This window comes from Zonotrichia albicollis, chromosome 35 (assembly GCF_047830755.1).
Source record: "Zonotrichia albicollis isolate bZonAlb1 chromosome 35, bZonAlb1.hap1, whole genome shotgun sequence".
In the NCBI taxonomy this organism is placed as follows: Eukaryota; Metazoa; Chordata; class Aves; order Passeriformes; family Passerellidae; genus Zonotrichia; species Zonotrichia albicollis.
Genome location: NC_133853.1, coordinates 3,813,763 through 3,835,126, shown reverse-complemented (window position 1 = coordinate 3,835,126; position 21,364 = coordinate 3,813,763). Strand labels below are relative to the sequence as shown.

Genomic DNA, 21,364 nt, shown 5'->3' with positions numbered 1-21,364 from the left:
GGAAAGGCCTGATAAGCCAACCCCTGATAAACCAGCCCCTTGATAAACCAATCCCCTGATAAGCCAGCCCATTGATAAGCCAACCCCCTTGTTATGTTTGCCCAATTATCCCATCGTAAGAAAAAACCCAACAATATTTGAGACAGCAGCAATTTTTAATCGAATCGTTTAAAAAATATACATCGACAGTATAATTTGATTAAAAATAAGGGATAATTTGGTTCCAAAAGCAGTGCATAAGCGAAAGATAACCACGGGGTACGGAGTGCAGGGCTCTGGACCCTTTGCCACCTCACGTACGAGCTTGCCAAAGTCGCTGATGAAGGCCTCTCCTCTTCCTCTTCGTCCTTTAATTCACCTTAATTCACCTTTGGGTTACACACGCGCATCAAGCCGGTACAAGGGAAGCAAAAACTAACATATTACTGTATTTAAACATCAAAGCAAGAAAAGAGTGAGAAATGTGAGGGGAGAAAAGGGCCCAAAATACGAGGGGAATAAAGAGCAGGAAATGTGAGGGGGAAAAGAGTGGGAAATGTGAGAGGGGAGGAAAAAATGCAGGAAATGTGAGGGGAAAAAGGGGAAGAAATATGAGGGGAAAAGAGTGAGAAATATGAGGGGAGAAAAGGGAGGGAAATGTGAGGGGGGAGGAAAGGGTGGGAAACATGATGGGAGAAAAGGGCCCAAAATGTGAGAGGAATAAAAAGCAGGAACGGTGAAGGAAAAAAGTGGGAAACATGAGGGGGAAAAGGGTAAAAAATGTGAGGGGAATAAAGGGGGGAAAAGAGCGTGAAACATGAGGGAGAAATGTGATGGAAAAAGGAGGGAAATGTGAGGGGAGAAAGGCTGGAAAACATGAGGGGAATAAAGAGCAGGAAATGTGAGGGGCAAAAGAGTGGGGAATGTGAGGGGAGAAAAAAAGGGAAATGTGAGGGGAGAAAAGGGAGGGAAATGTGAGGGGAAATAAAGGGAAACATGAGGGAGAAAAGAGTGGGAAACCTGAGGTGAGGAGACAAAAATGGAGGGAAACATAAGGGGAGAAAAGGCAGCAAATGGAATGAAAAAGGGCCAGGAAACACCGAAAGAGAAGAAACCATGAAGTGGGAAAGGTGGGAAAAGCGCTCCCCGATTCCTCAGGTGCCCCCTCCCCAAAATGAAGCACAAAGACTCTGGGGGATTGCTCAGATTCTTTATTTTTATTGGGGCTCATGGGGCCTTCGTCACCCACACACTCTTCTTCCTCACCACCATGGGCCCGTGGCTCTGCAGGACGGTGGCAAAAATGGGGGTCAGCACCCCAAAATGAGGGAGAACCCCTCAAACGTCACCTCAAAATCCATCCCAGCAATTAAACACCCCCCCTCCAAATTAAAAATCTCCTAATTAAACCTCCCAAATTAAAGATCCCCCAAATACAGCCCCAAAGATCACCAGTTAACTCCCTCAATTAAAGGCCCCCCTGATTAACAGCCCTAATTAAACATCTCCATTTAATCTCCCCCAATTAAAGCAACCACTAATTAAACCCCTTAATTAAAACACCCCAATTAAACCCAAGTAAAACCCTTCTATTTAACCCCCCAATTAATCCTCCCAACCAAACCCCACCAATTAAATACACCCCAATTAAACTTCCCAATCAAACCCCCTAATTACATAGGGGAGGTTTTAATTCATTAATTGATTAAAATTAATTAATTCAAATTAATAGCACCCCAAATGAAGCACCCCCTCACCATTTTTTGTCACCATCACTGGGGCACTGTGAAGGGAGAGACAAAACATTGAGGGGACTTCAATTCCCCCCCAAACCCACAATGCCCCCACCCCAATATCAGGAACCCCTCCCAAGGTACCCCAAAAATTTTGGGGGACCCCCTGAAATCCTGAGGAGCTCCCCCAAATTTTGGAGAGCCCTTTCTCCCTCTGGTAATCACAAACCCTCCCCAGGTATTCATGATCTCCTCCCAAAATTTTGGGGACCCTCCATGATTTTGGGGACCCCCTCACCCCAAAATCTATCAGGATCTCCCCCAGATTTTGGGGATCCCCCCAATTTTGGGGAGCCCCCTCACCCCAAAATCATCTCAGGTACCACGACCCTCCCCCAGCTATTCACGACTTCCTCCAAAATTTTGGGAACCCCCCCCGATTTTGGGGACCCCCCTGTGATTTTGGGGACCCCCCCCTCATTTTGGGGATCCCCTCACCCCAAAATCACTCAGGACCTCCCCTAGATTTTGGGACCCCCACCCCAATTTTGGGGATCCCCTCACCCCAAAATCAGTCTCAGATATTCACCAAATATCCACGACCTCTCCCAAAATTTTGGAAACCCACCCTGATTTTGGGGACGCCTTCCCATTTTGGGGACCCCCCCCTCATTTTGGGGACTCTCTCACCCCAAAATCAGTCAGGGCCTCCCCCAGATTTTGGGGACCACCCCAATTTTGGGGACCCCCCTCACCCCAAAATCATCTCAGGTACCACGACCCTTACCCAGCTATTCACGACTTCCTCCAAAATTTTGGGACCCCCTCTCATTTTGGGGACCCCAATGATTTTGGGACCCCCCTCATTTTGGGGACCCCCTCACCCCAAAATCACTCAGGACCTCCCCCAAATTTTGGGGTGCCCCTTCTCCCCATGGCCGCTCCTCCCCCAGGTGTTCACAACCCTCCCCCAGCTATTCACAACCTCCCTCCAAATTTCTGGAAACCCCTCCCGATTTTGGGGACCCCCTATGATTTTGCAGACCCCCCCTCATTTTGGGGACCCCCTCACCCCAAAATCACTCAGGACCTCCCCCAAATTTTGGGGTGCCCCTTCTCCCCATGGCCGTTCCTCCCCCAGGTGTTCACAATGGTATTCGCAACCTCCACCCAAAATTCTGGAAACCCCTCCCGATTTTGGGGACCCCCCCTGCGATTCTGGGGACCCCCCCCCGTGATTGTGGGGACCCCCCGGCCCATGTTGGGGCGCCCCTCACCCCGAATTTCGAGGCGGCACTCGGTCAGGGCCTCGCCCAGCTCGTTGACAGCCCTGCAGGTGTAGGTGCCGCCGTCGAAGGGCCCCGGCTTGCGGATCAGCAGCGTCAGCACCCCCTGGCTGTGCCGCGCCAGGAACTTGGGGTCATCCCCGATGGCCGTCTGGTTCTTGAGCCACACCACCTTGGGCTGGGAGGGGGGGACACGGTCAGGGAACCCCGAAATGCACCCCGAAAACAGCCCAGGGTACCCCAAAAACACCCAGACCCGGGGATGAGTTCACAGCCCCATTGGGACACTTCAAAACCAACCAGAGCCCCATTGGGACACCCCAAAAACCCTCCCCAGGTGAACTCCAAACCTGGATCTTGAGCCACACCACCCTGGGCTGGGAGGGGGGGACACGGTCAGGGGAGCCCAAAATGCACCCCAAAAATAGCCCAGGGCACCCCAAAAACAGCCCAAAACCACCCAAAAACACCCAAACCTGGAGATGCATCCACAGCCCCATTGGGACACCCCAAAAACCCTTCCTCAGGTGAACCCCAAACCTGGATCTTGAGCCACACCACCTTGGGCTGGGAGGGGGGGGGACACGGTCAGGGAACCCCAAAATGCACCCCGAAAATACCTCAAGGTACCCCTAAACCACCCCAAAAACACCCAAAAACACCCAGACCTGGGGATGCATCCATAGCCCCATTGGGACACCCCAAAACCCACCCAGGACCCCCAAATCTCCACCCAACCCCCCCCCCCCCAATTTCAGGCTGAACAGACCTGGGGGTACCCCAAAACCCCCTCAGGACCCCAAATCTCCTCCCAAACCCCCCCAATTTCAGAGTCAGGGTTACCCCAAAACCCACCCAGGACCCCCAAATCTCCACCCAGCACCCCAAATCTCCACCCAAACCCCCCCAATTTTGGGGTGTACACACCCAGGGGTACCCCAAAACCCACCCAGGACCCCAAATCTCCACCCAGGACCCCCAAATCTCCACCCAACCCCCCCAATTGCAGAGTCAGGGTTACCCCAAAACCCACCCAGGACCCCCAAAATTTCCACCCAGCACCCCAAATCTCCACCCAAACCCCCCCAATCTCAGGCTGCACACCCCCGGGGGTCCCCCAAAACCCCCTCAGGACCCCCAAATCTCCACCCAGCACCCCAAATCTCCACCCAAACCCCCTTAATATTGGGGGGAAAAGAGTCAAGGGTACCCCAAAACTCTGTCAGGACCCCCAAACCGACCCCCAGGACCCCCATAAATATCCCCACCCCATCCAATTGAGATCAGAGGGACCCCCAAAACCCACCCAGGACCCCAAATCTCCACCCAAACCCCCTCAATTTCAGGCTGCACACACCCAGGGGTACCCCAAACCCCCCTCAGGACCCCCAAAATTTCCACCTAGGACCCCAAATCTCCACCCAAACGCCCCCAATTTCAGAGTCAGGGTTACCCCAAAACCCACCCAGGACCCCCAAATCTCCACCCAAAGCCCCCTAATATTGGGGTGAACATGATCGGGGGTCCCCCAAAACCCCTCAGGACCCCAAAATTTCCACCCAGCACCCCAAATCTCCACTCAGCAACCCAAACCCCCCAATTTCAGGCTGCACACCCCTAGGGGTACCCCAAAACCCCCTCAGGACCCCCAAAATCTCCACTCAGGACCCCAAATCTCCACCCAGCACCCCAAATCTCCACCCAAACCCCCCCAATCTCAGGCTGCACACCCCCGGGGGTCCCCCCAAACCCCCCCCAGACCTTGGGGTGCCCCCTGACGGCGCAGTTGAGGGCGGTGGAGTATCCGGCCACGGCGCTGCGATCCACCAGCGGCGTCAGGAACTGCGGCGCCGAGCGGAAATCGTGCTCCTGGTACTGGGGGGGCTTCAGCCGCAGCTCTGGGGGGGCCACAGCGGGTTAGGGGCACCCCGAAAACATCTGGGGGGGATCAAGGGTTGGGGTCCCGCCCCCAGGTTGGAATAAGGGGGGGTTTTATCAAGGTCGGGGCACAAAGTGTGGGTGAGCCCCTAAAAATGCTTTACAATTTTAATATTCTCTGTTGAACACTCTAAATTATTAATTCTCAATTAATTAAAAATCACAAGACGCAATTAATGGCAAAATTTGGGGGTTTTGGGTGGGTTTGGGGATCACAGGGATCTTCCTGAACCCACAAAAACTGAACCAAAATCCCCCCAAATGTACCCCAAAACCACCTCAGATCACCCCAAATCCACCTCAAACCACCCCAAAATCACCTCAAACCACCCCAAATCCACCTTAAACTGCCCCAAAACCGCTCAAAATTTGAGGTTGGTGTTTTGGGGATCACAGGGATATTCCTGAACCCACAAAAACTGAACCAAAATCCCTCCAAATGTACCCCAAAACCACCTCAAACCACCCCAAAATCACCTCAAACCTCCCCAAATCCACCTTAAACTGCCCCAAAACCCCTCAAAATTTGAGTTTTGTGTTTTGGGGATACTTTTGGGTTAGGGGCACCCCGAAAACACTTTGGGGGGGATCAAGGGTTGGGGTCCCACCCCCAGGTTGGAATAAGGGGGGGTTTAATCAAGGTGAGGGCACAAAGTGTGGGTGAGGCCCTAAAAATGCTTTACAATTTTAATATTCCCTGTTAAACACTCTAAATTAATAATTCTTAATTAATTAAAAATCACAATTAAGACGCAATTAATGGCAAAATTTGGGGTTTGGGTTTTGGGTGGGTTTGGGGTTCACAGGGATCTTCCTGAATCCACAAAAACTGAACCAAAATCCCTTCAGATCTGCCCCAAAACCACCTCAAACCACCCCAAAACCACCTCAAACCCCCCCAAAATCACCTCAAACCACCCCAAAACCACCTCAAACCACCCCAAAACCACCTCAAACCCCCCCAAAATCACCTCAAACCACCCCAAATCCACCTCAAACCACCTCAAACCACCCCAAATCCATGTTAAACTGCCCCAAAACCCCTCAGAATTTGAGTTTTGTGTTTTGGGGATACTTTTGGGTTAGGGGCACCCCAAAAAAACCTTGGGGGTGATCAAGGGTTGGGGTCCCACCCCCAGGTTGGAATAAGGGGGGGTTTAATCAAGGTGAGGGCACACAGTGTGGGTGAGCCCCTAAAAATGCTTTACAATTTTAATATTCCCTGTTGAACACTCTGAATTAATAATTCTTAATTAATGATAAAATCTCAATTAAGAGATCAGTTATTGGCAAAATTTGGGGGTTGGGTTTTGGGGATCACAGGGATCTTCCTGAACCCACAAAAACTGAACGAAATCCCTTCAGATGTACCCCAAAACCACCTCAAACCTCCCCAAAATCACCTCAAACCACTCCAAAACCACCTCAAACCCCCCAAAACCAAATCAAATCCCCCCAAAAACACCTCCAACACCCCCAAATCCCCCCAAAACCATCTCAAACCCCCCCCAAACGCCCCGAATTTGGGGGTACCCGCTTTGGGGATGACGGCCGTGTTGCAGGACAGCCCCGGTTTCTCGCTCAGCCCGCACAGGTTCTCGCTGAACACCTTGAACAGGGACTCGTTGCCCATCACCAGCTCCGAGGCCGTGCAGCGCAGGGGCCGCTTGTGCTCGTACACCGTGAACCGCTCCTGGCGGGGTTCGGGGGGCGTCAGGGGGTTTTGGGGGAGATTTTGGGGAGCTGAGGGGTTTTGGGGTGGTTTTGAGTTAGTTTTGGGATGATTTTGAGTTGGTTTTGAGGGGATTTGAGTTGGTTTTGGGGGGATTTGAGGGGGTTTTGGGGGAGATTTTGAGGAGCTGAGGGGGTTTTGGAGGAGTTGGAGGTGGTTTTGGGAGGGTCCTGAGGTGGTTTTTGGGGGAGGGGGTTGAGTTGGTTTGGGGGGAATTTGAGGGGGTTTTGGGGGAGATTTTGGGGGCTGAGGGGTTTTGGGGGGTTTGAGGGGGTTTTGAGGGGGGGATTTGAGGCGGTTTGGGGGGATCTGAGGTGGTTTTGGGGGGATTTGAGGCGGTTTTTGGAAGGTTTGAGGCGGTTTTGGGGGGTTTTGAGTTGGTTTTGGGGGAATTTGGGGGGGTTTGGGGGAGATTTTGGGGGGCTGAGGGGTTTTGGGGGGTTTGAGGGGATTTTGGGGGGGATTTGGGGTGAGTTTTAGGGGTTAGGGTGGGTTTGAGGTGGGTTTGGAGTGGGTTAAGGGGGATTTGGGGTGATCTGGGTTGGGTTTCGGGGGATTTGGGGTGATTTGAGGTGGGTTTAGGTGGATGTAGGGTGGGTTTAGGGGGATTTGGGTTGGGTTTGGGGGGATTTGGGGTGGGTTTGGGTTGGGTTTAGGGGTTTTGGGGTGGGTTTAGGGAGTTTGGGGTGATTTGGGTTGGGTTTGCGGGGATTTGGGTTGGGTTTTGAGGGATTTGGGGTGGGTTTGGGGGCGGTTGGAGGGATTTGGGTTGGGTTTTAGGGGTTAGGGTGGGTTTGGGCAGGGATTTGGGGTGGGGTTTCGGGTGGGTTTTGGAGGTTTAGGATGGGTTTTGGGTGGGTTTGGGGGTGGTTTTATGGGGTTTGAGCTGTGTTTAAGGTGGGTTTGTGGGGTTTTGGGGCGGGTTTTGGTGGATTTGGGGTGGGTTTTGGAGGTTTGGGGTGGATTTGGGAGGTTTAGGGTGGTTTGGGCTGGCTTTAGGGGGTTTGAGCTGGGTTTGGGCTGGGTTTAGGGGATTTGGGGTGGGTTTTGGGAGGTTTCGGATGGGTTTGGGGTGATTTGGGGCTGGTGTACAGGGTTTGAGCTGGGTTTGGAGTGGGTTTGAGGGGGTTTGGGGTGGTTTTAGGGGTATTTTTTGGGTGCTTTTCATGGTTTTGAGGTGTGACTGACCCTAAATAGACCCAAAATCCCGTAAAACCGCCCCAAAACGGCCCCAGGTCCCGGGGGGGGATTTCTCCTCCCCCCGCTGTTCCCGTTCCCATGGGAACGGCACGGGGGGGGGGACGCTGAGGATGCGCGGTTGCCATGGGAACAACGCGGAGGGAGGGATACTGAGTTTCCATGGCGACAGCAGCGCGGGGGGAGGAAGCTCAACCATGGGAACAGCGGTGGGGGTGTTGAGCAGTTCCCATGGGAACGGGAACAGCGCAAGGGAGAGGTGGATATTGGGGGAACGGCGGTTGCCATGGGAATGGGAGGTTTTTATGGCAATGGGAACAGCGAGGAGAGGGAGAATTCCGCCCCTCCCACCGGAAAAATGGGATCGAGGTGGAATGACCCCAAAATGGGACCCCCCCACACAAAAAATTGGCGTCCCAGGGGTGCGAAACCCCAAAAATTTGGGGTCCTAAGGGAGCGACACCCCCCCAAGTAAAAGAACCCCCCCCAAAAACCTGAGGTCCACCCCTCTGGAAAGAGACCCTGGAGTGCGACTCGCCCCTAAAATTTTGGGGACCCCCCCAAAGTTTGGGTTCCCAAGGGTGCGACCCCTACCAAACATTTGGGAATTTAGGGATGCCTGCAAAAAAAAGAACCCAAAGGTGAGACCCCCCTCCCAAAAATGGGGCTCCCCCAAAATTTGGGGACCCTTCCCTAAAAAAGACGACCTTGGAGTGCAACCATCGCAGCCAAAATCTGGGGTCCCAAAGGTGTGACCCCCCCCCGCCAAAAAAGGGACCATCCCACAAAATATTTGGACTATCCCAAAACTGGGATCCCAAGGGTGCAAGCTCCCCCAGAATTTGGGGACCCCTCCCAAAATTGGGGTCCTAAGGGCGTGACCCCGTCCCCCAAAAAATTGAGACACCCCCAAAAAAGGGTCCAAAATGGAACAAATCTGGGGGCCCCTCCCTGTGTGATTTTGGGAGGGACCAAGCAGGACCCCCCAAATTCCCACAGAATCCACTGCAAGGATTTGCTTTGGCCGCGGCAGCATTAAGGAATCCAAGCACCCCAGGGATTTTTTTTTGGTAATTTTTCTCACATTTTCCCCTTTTTTACTCACATTTCCCACCCTTTTCCCCTCAAGCTTCCAAACATTTTTCCTCTCACACCTCCCGCCCTTCTGTCCCTTCACATTTCCCATCACTTTTGGTCTCATGTTATTTGCATTTTTTCCCTTTATCTTTTACACCCATTTTTCCTCCTGTTTCCTGTCTTTTTTCCCCTCATGTTTCATTCGCTTTTCTCCCCTCACGTTTTTCACCCTTTTTCCCCTCATGTTTCCTGCTTTTTTCTCCCCCCACATTTCCCATCTTTTCTCCCCTTGTTTCATACCTTTTCTTCTTCTCATTTCCCATCCTTTTCATTCAAGTTTACCATCCTTTTTGCCTACAGTTTGGTGCGTTTTCTCCCCTCACGTTTCCCCCATTTTCTCCCCTCACGTTTCCCGCTCTTTTCTCCCCTCGCAGTTTCCTTCTTTTTCTCCCTTCACATTTCCCACCATTTCTCCCCTTTTGTTTCATACCTTTTCTTCCTCTCATTTCCCATCCTTTTCACTTGAATTTACTGTCCTTTTTGCCTTCCAATTCCCACTTTTTCCCCTCAGATTTCCTGCCCTTTTGGCCCCTCACGATCCCCACCATTTTGTCCCCTCACGTTTCCCGCTCTTTTCTCCCCTCATGTTTTCCACCCTTTTCCCCCCTCATGTTTCCCTTTTGTCCCCTTCTGTTTTGTACCTTTCCGTCCTTTAATTTCTGTCATTAAGCGAGTCCTTTTCACTCCAATTTACTTTCCTTTTTGCCTTCCATTTCCCACCTTTCTTTCCCCTCACATTTCCCCCCCTCCTTTTCTCCCCTCACGTTTCCCGCTCTTTTTCCCCTCATGGCTCCTTCCCCTTTCTCCCCCCATTTTTCCCACCATTTCTCTCCTTCTGTTTCATATCTTTTCTTCCTCTCATTTTCTGCCCTTTTCACTCAAGTTTACTGTCCTTTTCGCCTTCCAATTCTCATTTTTTCCCCTCAGATTTCCTGCCCTTTGGCCCCTCGTGATCCCCACCATTTTGTCCCCTCACGTTTCCTGCTCTTTTCTCCCCTCACGTTTCCTTCCTTCATTCCTTCACATTTTCCACCCCTTTCTCCCTCACATTTCCTACCTTTTCTCCCCTTCTGTTTCCTATCTTTCCTTCCTTTCATTTCCCTCCTTTTCACTCCAGTTTACTTTCCTTTTTGAATTCCATTTCCCACCTTTTTTTCCCCTCATGTTTTCACCCCCTTTTTCTCCCCTCACATTTCCCCCCCCCTTTTTCCCCTCATGTTTCTCACAATTTCTCCTCTTCTGTTTCATGCCTTTTCTTCCTCTCATTTCCAAAGTTTATTGTCCTTTTTGCCTTCAATTTCCCCCCTTTTCTCCCCTCACATCCCCCCCACACCTTTTCCCCTCACATTTTCTTCCATTTTCTCCCCCTGATGTTTCCTGCCCTTTTTGCCCCTCATGTTTCCCACCATTTCTCCCCTTCTGTTTCATATCTTTTCTTTCTCTCATTTGCCATCTTTTTCACTAAAGTTTAATCTTTTTTTCGCCTTCATTTTCCAGCCTTTTTCTCCCCTCATATTTCCCGCCCTTTTCTCCCCTCACGTTCCCCACCATTTTGTCCCTCACATTTCCCACCCTTTCCTTCTCACTTTTCCCACCCATAATTCTCACTTTTTCCCCACCAAGTTCCTCTGCACCTTTATGGTGCACTCATTATCAATTCTGCAGTCAATTTAAGTAAGCTCGGTATTTCATTTAAAAAGGTTATATATATATCAAACTACTACATATAATAGAACAACAACGTTTATTGGGGTTAATATATATATCAAACTACTACATATAATAGAACAACAACGTTTATTAGATTAATAAAATAGTATATGTTCCTAATGTCTATATTCCTAATGTCTATATTCCTAATAATGTCTATATTCCTAATGTCTATATTCCTAATGTTTCTATTTTCGTAAAATTCGTAATATCTATTAATAATGTATATATGTTACTAGTATATTGATGTTAGTAACATATATAATCTATCTATCTTGTTTACTTATCTAAATTGTCTATCTAAACTAATAATAGATGTAGGGGGTTCAGAGTGGTCTGTGGCTGGGCTTGGATCTAACCACACCAACTCCTCCCCGAGGATTTCAGAGATCCAGAGATTCCAGAATCCGAGGATTCTGGAATACTGGCCTGCAGTATTTTCAGAATATTTCAGATATTTCAGGTTCTGTGACACCAGCAGATGCGTCGGGGTCATGTGGCCACACCAGCTCTTCTTGCCTTCCTGCCCAAAGATGAACTTGGCTGAGGCCATCCAGAGGCATAAATCAGCTTTTTGTGTCTTGAGCGCCTTGAAAAGATGTTCCAGCAGCTTCCTCAGGACTAGAATCTGGATCTCTGCCCTCACTTTGACCGGTCGTGGCTGTGCCTTTGAGAGGGACCTTCAAACGCCAGGGCATTCTTCGCTTGATGATGACGACGACGACGACGATGACGATGACGACGACGAGGACGATGACGACGACGAGGACGATGATGATTCAGCAGGTGTTGGAGTCCGTGCCCTGGCAAGGAAGGTCCCTCTTCGCTCAACGGCACCAGCGGCACAGTCCACGCAGGGACAATCCCGATTTGCGCCGATCCTTCAGAGCACTGAGGATCAGGCCGGTCTGAGCTGCCAATGCAGCGATGGAGGGATCCTTCTCTCGTGTTTCCATTAATCCAAGTTCTACAACAAAAATGGAGCCCAGATGAGGCCTTGTGGAAGCGTTTCCCTCCCTATTCTCTCCTCACATTTCCTGCCCTCAGTTTTTCTACCCTTTTCTCCCCTCACCTTTCCCTTTTCTCCCTCACATTCCTGCCTTTTTTTCCCTCACTTTTCCCTCCCTTTTCTCCCTCACATTCCTGCCTTTTTTTCCCTCACGTTTCCCTCCCTTTTCTCCCCTCATGTTCCCCACCATTTTCTCCCCTCACCTTTCCTGCCCTTTTCGCCCCTCATGCTTCTTTCCCTCTTTTTCCCCTCACGTTTCCCGCCATTTTCTCCCCTCACATTTCCCACCCTTTTATCCCCTCACATTTCCCTTTATTCCCCTCATAATAATCCCCCAAGGCTCCCCACTCACTCACCGGTGAGAAGCGCATCCATGGTCGCCTCATTCCGCCCTGCCAGGCGTCGTGCAGCCAGCCCTGGGCACAAAGCTCCATCAGCCCCTGCTCCTCACCAACATGGCCGCCCTGCCCTCCCCTCAGCAGCCCGGGGGTGGAACAAGGCAAGATGGCCGCCAAAGCCACCTGTGATGGCAGGGAAGGCACAAAAGGGATCCTGGGGACTGGGACTCACCTAAGAATCTGAGGGCCGCCTCTCGCATCGAGGCCTGAGGGCTCAGCAGATAGGGCTGGCTCTCCAGCACATATTGTTCAGCCCTGCTGCTGTCCTTAGCCAGCTGGAGAGAGGACAAAGGTGTGAGCATTCCTTAGAGCAGCCCCATGGCTCAGAGCCCTCCCTCATCCCAGGGCCATGGAGGAGGCTCCAGGCTTTGGGCCCACATGCAGAGCTCACATCCCTCACATCCCTCACATCCCTCTCCCAGCCTGGGGCTCATCCTCACCAGGAACTCGCTCATCTTCCATATCTCCTCTTTCTGAGCCAGCTCCTTGAATTCTTTCCACTTGAAGAGCTCAGCTATAGCCACGACGGCTTCCTTGGAGGCCTGGGCGACAAAAGCGGTGAGGTGACACCAGGGCCTGTGGAAGGAACCCAAGCCACAATGGCCAGGACCCCTGAGGAGTGTCAGCCATGCTCAGACATCGGTACCTTGGCCACGCTGGGGGCCTCGTCACTGATGTGAAGAACGAGCCGGACCATGACCTTCCAGGAGTTTCTCTTCATGGCTTCCTTGTCCTTCCGTATGGTTTTGCCCAGCAGCTCCTTGAAGAGGGAGATGGAGCGCTCCCGCAGACACTCCTCTCTCTGGTTAGGGAGGAGGAAAGGTGAGCTTCACACACAATGGCTCCCTGCCCGCAGCCAGGAGGGGCTGAACTGAGGTTTCCCACCCTTTTACTCCCCTTAAATTTTCTTCCTTTCTCTCCTTCCTCATGTTTCCCACCCTTTTCCCCCTCATGTTTCCCTTTTCCCCTCACATTTCCCATTCTTTTCTCCCCTCATGCTTTCCACCCTTTCCCCCCTCAGTTTTCCTGCCCTTTTTTCTTCCCTCATGTTCCCCACCATTTTCCCCCCTCACCTTTCCCACCATTTTCTTCCCTCACGTTTCCCTCCCTGTTCCCCCTCACGTTTCTCCCTCTTTTTCTCCTCCCACATTTCCTGCCTTTTTCTCCTCTCATATTTCCTTCCCTTTTCTCCCCTCACCTTTCCCACCATTTTCTCCCTTCACCTTTCCTGCCCTTTTTCTCCTCACATTCCCGCCTTTCCCCCTCACGTTTTCTGCCCTTTCTCCCCTCACATTCCCCACTATTTTGAGACCAGACTCAATGCTCCAGGCTCCTACAAAAGCCCAGCTGGGCTGCAAGGCCCAGAATCCATCCCAGGAGAGCCCAGAGAAGCAGGACCTGCTTCCAGTGCTGCTCCCAGGGCCCCTCTGTGGTGTCAGACTCAGCCTTACCGCATCAAACAGTTTCCAGAGCCTCTCCACGGCCTTCAGAGCCATGCTGCTGGCCTCTTTCTTCTTCAGCTGCCCCAGAACATTGTGGAAGGTGTCCAGAGCCGTCATCTCGGGCAGGAGGCTTTTCATTTTCTTGGCCTGTGTACAAGAGTTTCCATTCTGTGAGAATTTCAGCTCTCAAAACAGCCAGCAGGCCACATCATGGCAGGCAGGGCGTTCAGAGCACCATCCCCAAGCCACCATCTTCTCTGAGACCTCAGAGTCCAGGTGCCACATTCTGCCCCTGATAGATGCCTGCTCACCATATCGTCACTCTCCGACAGAGTCTCCAGAGCCCTGATCTTGCTAAGCTGCCTCAAGGTGGCTTCAGGAGGGGAATGGAGGCAGGAACCTGGCAGGGCTCAAAGACAAAGCAATCCCACCACAGGTCACTTACATCCATCAGCCACATCTCAGGGGTATTCTTGACCTCCTCCAGAAATGCCACAGGCCCATCCTTGTTCGTGATGTCGAAGCGTCCCAAAATCTCGATGGCCTCAAGGACGACTCCCATCCTCTCATCCGGCCCAAGGTATCTCCCAAAGGCCTGGGGCAGGAAGGAAGGGAGCAGAGGTCAGTGCCAGCCAGTGCCATTTTACCTCCTCACATTTCCCCCACTTTTCTCCCCTTACATTCCTATCCTTTAATCCCCTTTTCCCACCCTTCCCCCCCTCACGCTTCCCTCCATTTTCTCCCCTCACATTTCCCTCCCTTTCCTACCCTCATGTTTCCTTTCCTTTTCTCCCCTCACATTTCTCCCACTTTTCCCCCTCACTTTTCCCACCATTTTTCTCTTGTGTTTCCCACCCTTTTTCTCCCCTCACGTTTCCCGCTCTTTTCTCCCCTCACATTTCCTGCCCTTTCCTCCCATTTTTTTACCCAAAATTCCTCACAATTCTCATTTCACCAGGGACATCCCCATTGATTCCGTGCCCTTTTTCACACACAAATCTCCCTGCTGATACCACAGGTAGAGTCCCACAAGGCTCCATACCTCAACTTTCCAGGCGTTGGATGCATTCACCCAGGAGGTGATCTCAGGTTCCCAATCTTCTGGGGGCTGGACATAACTCTCTGGATTGTCACCTAAAAAGAAGTGATGGTGGCACCCACACCAAGAACAAGGGGCCATCACAAGGCCAAGGAGGACAAATAGGTTTAAGTGGGGAATGCAGCCCACCACAGCTTATCTTACTTTTCTGCTCAGAGAGGAACGCCATCAGGGTGCTGAGAATTTCCACCACAGTTGACATGCTTTCATTTGGCTTGAACAGCATGAAAAACAGATTGCCCAGCAGCTTGCCCAGGACTGGGATCTGGATCTGGGCTCTGGGAGCCTCTTCCTCATCCTCATCTTCATCATCCTGAGGAAGAGGAGCAGAAGGGTTGAGGTGAGGTCTGAGGGCAGTTCTGGGGCTGTGGCTGTGCCAGGACACAGGGATGGAGGGTGAGCAGTCCATACCTCCTTGGGGGCAGTGTCAGTCAGCATATGGCAGAGTGCCTTAATCCTGTCCATGGCTCTCTCCTGCACTTCTGCCCTGTCAGACAGCAGGTATTCCAGCAGAACCTGCAAACACAGCAAATGCAGGTGAGAAGAAAAAGAAAAAGTTCTTCCTCCCTTGAGAAAGAACTTTTGCTGATAAGCTGTTAAATATCAGTGCATGACTGATAAGAACTGTAACATCCCATTGGGAGATGCTCCGCCCAGAGGGAGGAGCCAAGTATTTATAATCCAGTTTATCAATCCATTTATAATCCAATTTATAATTTTTATAATCTAAAACAGCAGCACGGCTTTCTCCACTGCATTCCCCAGAAAAAACTGCAGCTGCTTCTTCTCCCAACAGATCTTCAGAAGAAGAACACTGTAATTCTGCAGAATACTGTAATTATGTTTCCTTTTCTACAAGAACACAGAACCCTGCTCCAACAGAACCACACCTGACACTTCAGGTAGACTGCAATCACAATTCCAATTAGATTGCTGCCAACATAAAGTGTCAGGTTGAGTTCTGACTTTGCTGTCTCTGTTGTTCTAGAGACCACCATTGTTTATTTTTTCCTTCTTTTTTTTTTCAGAGTCCCTTAAATTAAAATTAATAGACATTCGGAAAGGTAAAGTAAGTTTGCATTCTCCATATCAGGAGAAACTTAGCAGACTCCTGTCTTTCCAAACCAAGACACAAGCAACTTAATTAAAAATTTAAAATTTAAAGTAATTTAAAATTAATTTTAAATAATTTAATTTAAATGAAATTAAATTAAATCCCTTTAATTTAAAATTTATAGCAATTCAGAAAAGGAAAGAAAGTTTGCATTCTCCATTTCAGGAGAAGCTTAGCAGGCTCCTGTCTTTCCAAACCAAGACACATGCAACTTAATTGAAAATTTAAAATTTTAATTAATTAATTATAAACTAAATTATTTATTAATAAATAAAATTTATATTAATCTATATATATAATATAAATAAATTATAATGTATTATATATATTATATTATATTATAAAAATATATATAAATATATACTACATTAGATATATATTATATATATCATATATATAATATATTATATATATTATATATAAATATATATTACATTATTTTATTATAATATATTATATTATTATAATATATGTATATACTATAATATCATTTATTATATTATGTAAATATGTATATTTAAATATATAAATATTATATATATTTAATTAAATTTAAAATTTATAGCAATTCAGAAAAGTAAAGTTTACATTCTCCATTTCAGGAGAAGCTTAGGAGACTCCTGTCTTTCCAAACCAAGACACAAGCAATTTAATTAAAACTTTAAAATTTAAATTAATTAATAAGTAAATAAATTATTTAATAACAATAAATAAGTTTTATATTATTTCATAACTTTTAATATTTAAATTATAAATTAATATTAATTTATATATAATATAAATTATGTATAGTATATAATATATTTTATATTATATAAATATATATAAATATAATATATAATATTATATAATAATGTATAATTTTATAATATATAACATTATATAATTATATAATTATTATATATTATAATAATATAATATAATATAATATAATATAATATAATATAATATAATATAATATAATATAATATAATATAATATAATATAATATTATATAATATTATATAATATTATATAATATAGTTATTATAATAATAATAATTAATTGATAATTAAAATAATAAATAATTAATAATAATTAACATCTTAATTAAAATTCAAAATTTAAATTAATTTAAAATTAATTTAAAATTAATTTAAATTTAATTTAAGATTAATATTAAATTAAAATAAATTTAATTTAATTTAATTTAATTTAATTTAATTTATTTAATTTAATTTAATTAATTTAATTTAATTTAATTTAATCCCCTTAATTTAAAATTTTTAGCAATTCAAAAAAGTAAAGCCTCCAGCAAATCGTGCAGGGAGGCTCCTTCCCCCTTCCCCCCTCAGTGCTGACCTCCAGCATGTCCTGCATCATCTCGCTGCGCTTGGCGCCAGGAGTGTTGAGCATCATCACCTGCAGCATGGTGTCCATGGTGAGCAGGGCCTGCAAGGGGGGCACAGAGCAACGGTCACGATTCCGCTGTCCCTCACAGCACCAGGACTCTGATCTGACCCCAAAATGTGAGGAAATGCCACGGGAACGGGCAGTGCTGGAACCCAGCAAGGGATGAGGAAATGAGGGTGGAAAGCTGAGACTGAATCTGCAGCCCAGTAGGCCTGGAAGCTTCTCAAGTGCTCCCAAAACTCACCCGAGTGCAGAGGTTTTCTTGCTCCTCCGGCATTTCCGCGCTTGGACGAAGGAAAAAGACGCTGTTGAAGCAGAGTCTTAAAACCTTTTTGATGTCCAGCAGTGCCCCGATGGTGCTGCCAAAAGAGAGAGGCCTGGTTGGAGCAGCACCTCAAGGTCTCCTGCAGCACCACTGAAGGTGCTGCGTTTTTCAATTCCCATTGAAAAATGGGAATTGTGAGGGGAAAAAAGAGTGGGGAAAGTGAGAGGAAAAAAGGAGGGAAGGGAAGGGAAGGGAAGGGAAGGGAAGGGAAGGGAAGGGAAGGGAAGGGAAGGGAAGGGAAGGGAAGGGAAGGGAAGGGAAGGGAAGGGAAGGGAAGGGAAGGGAAGGGAAGGGAAGGGAAGGGAAGGGAAGGGAAGGGAAGGGAAGGGAAGGGAAGGGAAGGGAAGGGAAGGGAAGGGAAGGGAAGGGAAGGGAAGGGAAGGGAAGGGAAGGGAAGGGAAGGGAAAGGCCTGAAGGCCTTTGGGCCTTTACCTCAGTCCAGCAAAGGCAAGCATGGCAAGGCGCCGCAGGCGATTGCGAATCTCATCCTTGGGCTCCAGATTCAGCATGGTCTGCAGAGCACAGCTGGGTTGGAACATGGCAGCTGCCAGCACCCAGTGCCACCAGAGCCATGCCCTGCCCTCACAGGGTAACGAGGGTCCCTGCCCCCTCACCTCAATCAAGTCCACCAGGTTGTATTTATTGGAGAACTCAGTCAGGTCCTCAGAGAAATCATGGACAATGGATTCTCTGCACAGGTTGGAGATGTTGTGCAGGAACTCCTCCTTCTGCTCCTCCTCCTGGAACTGGGGGGACAGTGACAACGGATCAGCATGGGGACACCTAGGGCCTTGAGAGAGCAGAGCCAACCACCATCAAACATGGATATACCTTGCTAGGATCGGTGGCAAAATCATAGATGAACTCCACGGAGTGGCGAGCATAAGTAGGAATCCAGCAATCATCTAACAAAGAGGGAGAGAAGGGAGAAATTCAGGGAGTGCTGTGACAGCAGAGAGGAAGCAGCCGAAAATGGCTTCCGTTTGCTGTTAGGCCCCAGCCCTGCCCAATCCCTAAGGGCCCCTCACTCACTGAGTTGCTCCACCCTGGTCATCTCGATTGGCTCCGCTTCATATTTGCTCTTTTTAGGAACACGAGGCTTCTCCCAGCTCATGATGGGCAGGCTTGGAGAAGTCGCTTCCATTCTTCAGAAGAAGGGAGTTCTTCAGAGAATGGGATGTTAAGGGTAGTTGAGTGGAAATCGTATTAATTTAAAGGCAAGAGTGAGCTGTGCTCGCAGGTTTGTCACCCAGCTGGGCACTTGCGTCCGCTCTGGTCGATGTCCAGGTGGACACTGAGGGTTGGGAGTTGCTGTCCCACCAACAGCTCCTCCGTGGAACACGGGAGGTGTCGCCTAGCGTCCATTGTGACACCCCCAGTGTTCCAAACTGAACGTTCCACCTGTGGATCCCTCTTACATAACCTGTTACATAACAAACAATTTCTTCTATATTATATATAGAATAAATTTCATTTATATTATATACAGAAATGTATATATTATATACATTTCTGTATATATTATATACAGAAATGCATATATTATATACAGAATCTTTTATATTATATACAGAATATACAGAATCATTTTATTTATAGAGAATAACTTATTAAAAAGCAGCAATGAAACAAAGAAAGAGTCCTGAGCTGCCAAAATTATGGATGGTAAAAAAGATCAAGGGCTGTGAGGGTGATGGACATGGAGACAGCCAGGAGTGGAAGACTTGAGGGGAAATGCTGATTTTGAGGGGGAAATATGAAAGGGAGAAAAAGGCAGGAGCAAAAAGGTGGGAAAGGTGAGAGGAAAAAATGTTGGGAAATATGAGGGGGAGAAAATGGTGGGAAGTGTGAAGGGAGAAAAGAGCAGGAAACGTGAGGGGAGGAAGGGATGGGAAACATGAGGGGAAAAGGGCAGGAAACATGAGGTAAAAAAATGGGAAATGTAAGGGGGAAAATTATAGGAAAAGTGAGGGGAAAAAATGATATGAAAAGTGAGGGGAGAAAAGAGTGGGAGACATGAGGACGGAAAGGGTGAGAAACATGAGGGGGGGAAAAGGCAGAAAATGTGAGGAAAATAAAGGGAAATGTGAGGAGAAATAGGGTGGGAAAAGTGAGAGGAAAAAATGTCAGGAAATGAGAGGGGAGAAAAGGGTGGGAAACTTGAGGGGAGAAAACAGTGGGAAATGTGAGGTAAAAAATGGAAAACATGAGAGACAAAAAGGTGGGAAACATGAGAGAAAAAATGATGGGAATCGTGAGGGGAGAAAAGAGTGGGAGACATGAGGGGGGAAAGGGTGAGAAACATGAGGGGGGAAAAAGGCAGAAAATGTTAAGAGGTAAAAAATGGGAAATGTGGGGGGAAAAAGAGTGGGAAAAGTGAGAGGAAAAATGGTAGGAAAGGTGAGAGGAAAAAATGGAAATGTGAACGGAGAAAAGAGCAGGAAATTTGAGGAGAGAAATGGGCAGGAAATGTGAGGGGAAAAAAAGGGGGGAAACAAGAGGGGAGGAAAGAGCATGAAACATGAGGGAGGAAAAGGCTGAAAATGTGAGGTAAAAAATGGGAAATGTGGGGGAAAAAAGGGTGGGAAAAATAAGAGGAAAAATGGTAGGAAAGGTGAGAGGAAAAAATGTCAGCAAATGAGAGGGAAGAAAAGAGCAGTAAACATGAGGGGAGAAAAGGGTGGGAAATGTGAGGGGAGAAAAGAGTGAGAGACATGAAGAGAAAAAAAGGCAGAAAATGTGAGGTAAAAAATGAGAAATGTGAGGTATAAAAGGGTGGGAAAAGGGAGAGGAAAAATGTTAGGAAACATGAAAGGAGAAAAGGGCAGGAAAAGTGAGGGGAGAAAAGAATGGGAGGCATGAGGGGGGAAAGGGTGAGAAACATGAGGGGGGAAAAAGGCAGAAAATGTGAGGTAAAAAATAGGAAATGTGGGGGGAAATAGGGTGGGAAAAGTGAGAGGAAAAAATGGTAGGAAAGGTGAGAGGAAAAAATGTCAGGAAATGAGAGGGGAGAAAAGAGTGGGAAACTTGAGGGGAGAAAAGAGTGGGAGACATGAGGGGGGAAAGGGTGAGAAACATGAGGGGGGAAAAAGGCAGAAAATGTGAGGAGGTAAAAAATGGGAAATGTGAGGGAAAATAGGGAGGGAAAAGTGAGAGGAAAAATGGTAGGAAAGGTGAGAGGAAAAACTGGAAATGTGAACGGAGAAAAGAGCAGGAAATTTGAGGAGAGAAATGGGCAGGAAATGTGAGGGGAGAAAAGGGTGGGAAATGTGAGGGGAGAAAAGAGTGAGAGACATGAAGAGAAGAAAAGGCAGAAAATGTGAGGCAAAAAATGATAATTGTGAGGGATAAAAGGGTGGGAAAAGTGAGAGGAAAAATGGTAGAAAGGGTGAGAAGAAAAAATGCCAGGAAATGAGAGGGGAAAAAATGTCAGGAAATGAGAGGGGAGAAAAGGGTGGGAAACTTGAAGGGAGAAAAGAGTGGGAGACATGAGGGGGGAAAGGGTGAGAAACATGAGGGAGGAAAAGGCAGAAAATGTGAGGTAAAAAATGGGAAATGTGGGGGAAAACGGGGTGGGGAAAAATGAGAGGAAAAATGGTAGAAAAGGTGAGAAGAAAAAATGTCAGGAAATGAGAGGGAAGAAAAGAGCAGCAAACACGAGGGGAGAAAAGGGCGGGAAATGTGAGGGGAGAAAAGGAAAGGAAATGTGAGGGAGGGAAGAGTGGGAGACGTGAGGGGAGAAATGCATGAAATATGAAGGGAAAAAAGGTGGAAAATATGAGGTAAAAAAATAAAAATGTAAGAGAAAAAAGGGTGGGAAACAAGAGGAAAAAATGGTGGGAAATGTGAGGGGAGAAAAGTGAGGGAAACGT

At 47.9% G+C, this 21,364-nt stretch overlaps 3 protein-coding genes across 3 annotated transcripts; all 3 read right to left on the bottom strand.

Annotated features, from left to right (window-relative positions):
* Positions 1-1,175: 1,175 nt before the first annotated feature.
* Positions 1,176-7,915, bottom strand: LOC141726489 (myosin-binding protein C, fast-type-like). Its single transcript, XM_074531395.1, has 6 exons — positions 7,857-7,915; positions 6,470-6,629; positions 4,760-4,896; positions 2,990-3,176; positions 1,737-1,762; positions 1,176-1,263 (listed from the first exon to the last, which is right to left on the bottom strand). The coding sequence occupies exons 2-5, from the start codon at positions 6,567-6,569 to the stop codon at positions 1,752-1,754; spliced, it is 435 nt and encodes a 144-aa protein (XP_074387496.1). The 5' UTR covers positions 6,570-6,629; positions 7,857-7,915; the 3' UTR covers positions 1,176-1,263; positions 1,737-1,751.
* Positions 7,916-11,151: 3,236 nt separating this feature from the next.
* On the bottom strand, positions 11,152-15,350 carry LOC141726493 (uncharacterized). The gene is made up of 10 exons (XM_074531397.1): positions 15,072-15,350; positions 14,805-14,973; positions 14,604-14,695; positions 14,007-14,156; positions 13,571-13,708; positions 12,766-12,921; positions 12,560-12,661; positions 12,292-12,394; positions 12,078-12,137; positions 11,152-11,679 (listed from the first exon to the last, which is right to left on the bottom strand). The coding sequence occupies exons 1-10, from the start codon at positions 15,123-15,125 to the stop codon at positions 11,540-11,542; spliced, it is 1,164 nt and encodes a 387-aa protein (XP_074387498.1). The 5' UTR covers positions 15,126-15,350; the 3' UTR covers positions 11,152-11,539.
* A 36-nt stretch (positions 15,351-15,386) lies between these two features.
* LOC141726474 (uncharacterized) lies at positions 15,387-18,916 on the bottom strand. Its single transcript, XM_074531380.1, has 7 exons — positions 18,525-18,916; positions 18,324-18,397; positions 18,107-18,238; positions 17,925-18,004; positions 17,412-17,526; positions 17,117-17,206; positions 15,387-15,512 (listed from the first exon to the last, which is right to left on the bottom strand). The coding sequence occupies exons 1-7, from the start codon at positions 18,634-18,636 to the stop codon at positions 15,387-15,389; spliced, it is 729 nt and encodes a 242-aa protein (XP_074387481.1). The 5' UTR covers positions 18,637-18,916.
* Between the last annotated feature and the right edge of the window lie 2,448 nt (positions 18,917-21,364).

Coding starts and splice junctions, on each gene's coding strand:
- LOC141726489 (XM_074531395.1), bottom strand. CDS start 6,569: ATGGGCAACGAGTCCCTGTTCAAGGTGTTCAGCGAGAACCTGTGCGGG. Junction 4,897..6,469: donor GGCCGTCATCCCCAAAGCGG/GTACCCCCAAAT, acceptor TGGCCCCCCCAG/AGCTGCGGCTGAAGCCCCCC. Junction 3,177..4,759: donor CCGTCAGGGGGCACCCCAAG/GTCTGGGGGGGG, acceptor CCCCCCTCCCAG/CCCAAGGTGGTGTGGCTCAA.
- LOC141726474 (XM_074531380.1), bottom strand. CDS start 18,636: ATGGAAGCGACTTCTCCAAGCCTGCCCATCATGAGCTGGGAGAAGCCT. Junction 18,398..18,524: donor GACCAGGGTGGAGCAACTCA/GTGAGTGAGGGG, acceptor CCTCTTTGTTAG/ATGATTGCTGGATTCCTACT. Junction 17,527..17,924: donor CTTGCCTTTGCTGGACTGAG/GTAAAGGCCCAA, acceptor CTCTTTTGGCAG/CACCATCGGGGCACTGCTGG.
- LOC141726493 (XM_074531397.1), bottom strand. CDS start 15,125: ATGGACAGGATTAAGGCACTCTGCCATATGCTGACTGACACTGCCCCC. Junction 13,709..14,006: donor CTGAGATGTGGCTGATGGAT/GTAAGTGACCTG, acceptor TCTTGTACACAG/GCCAAGAAAATGAAAAGCCT. Junction 12,138..12,291: donor GGCGGCCCTCAGATTCTTAG/GTGAGTCCCAGT, acceptor CTTTGTGCCCAG/GGCTGGCTGCACGACGCCTG.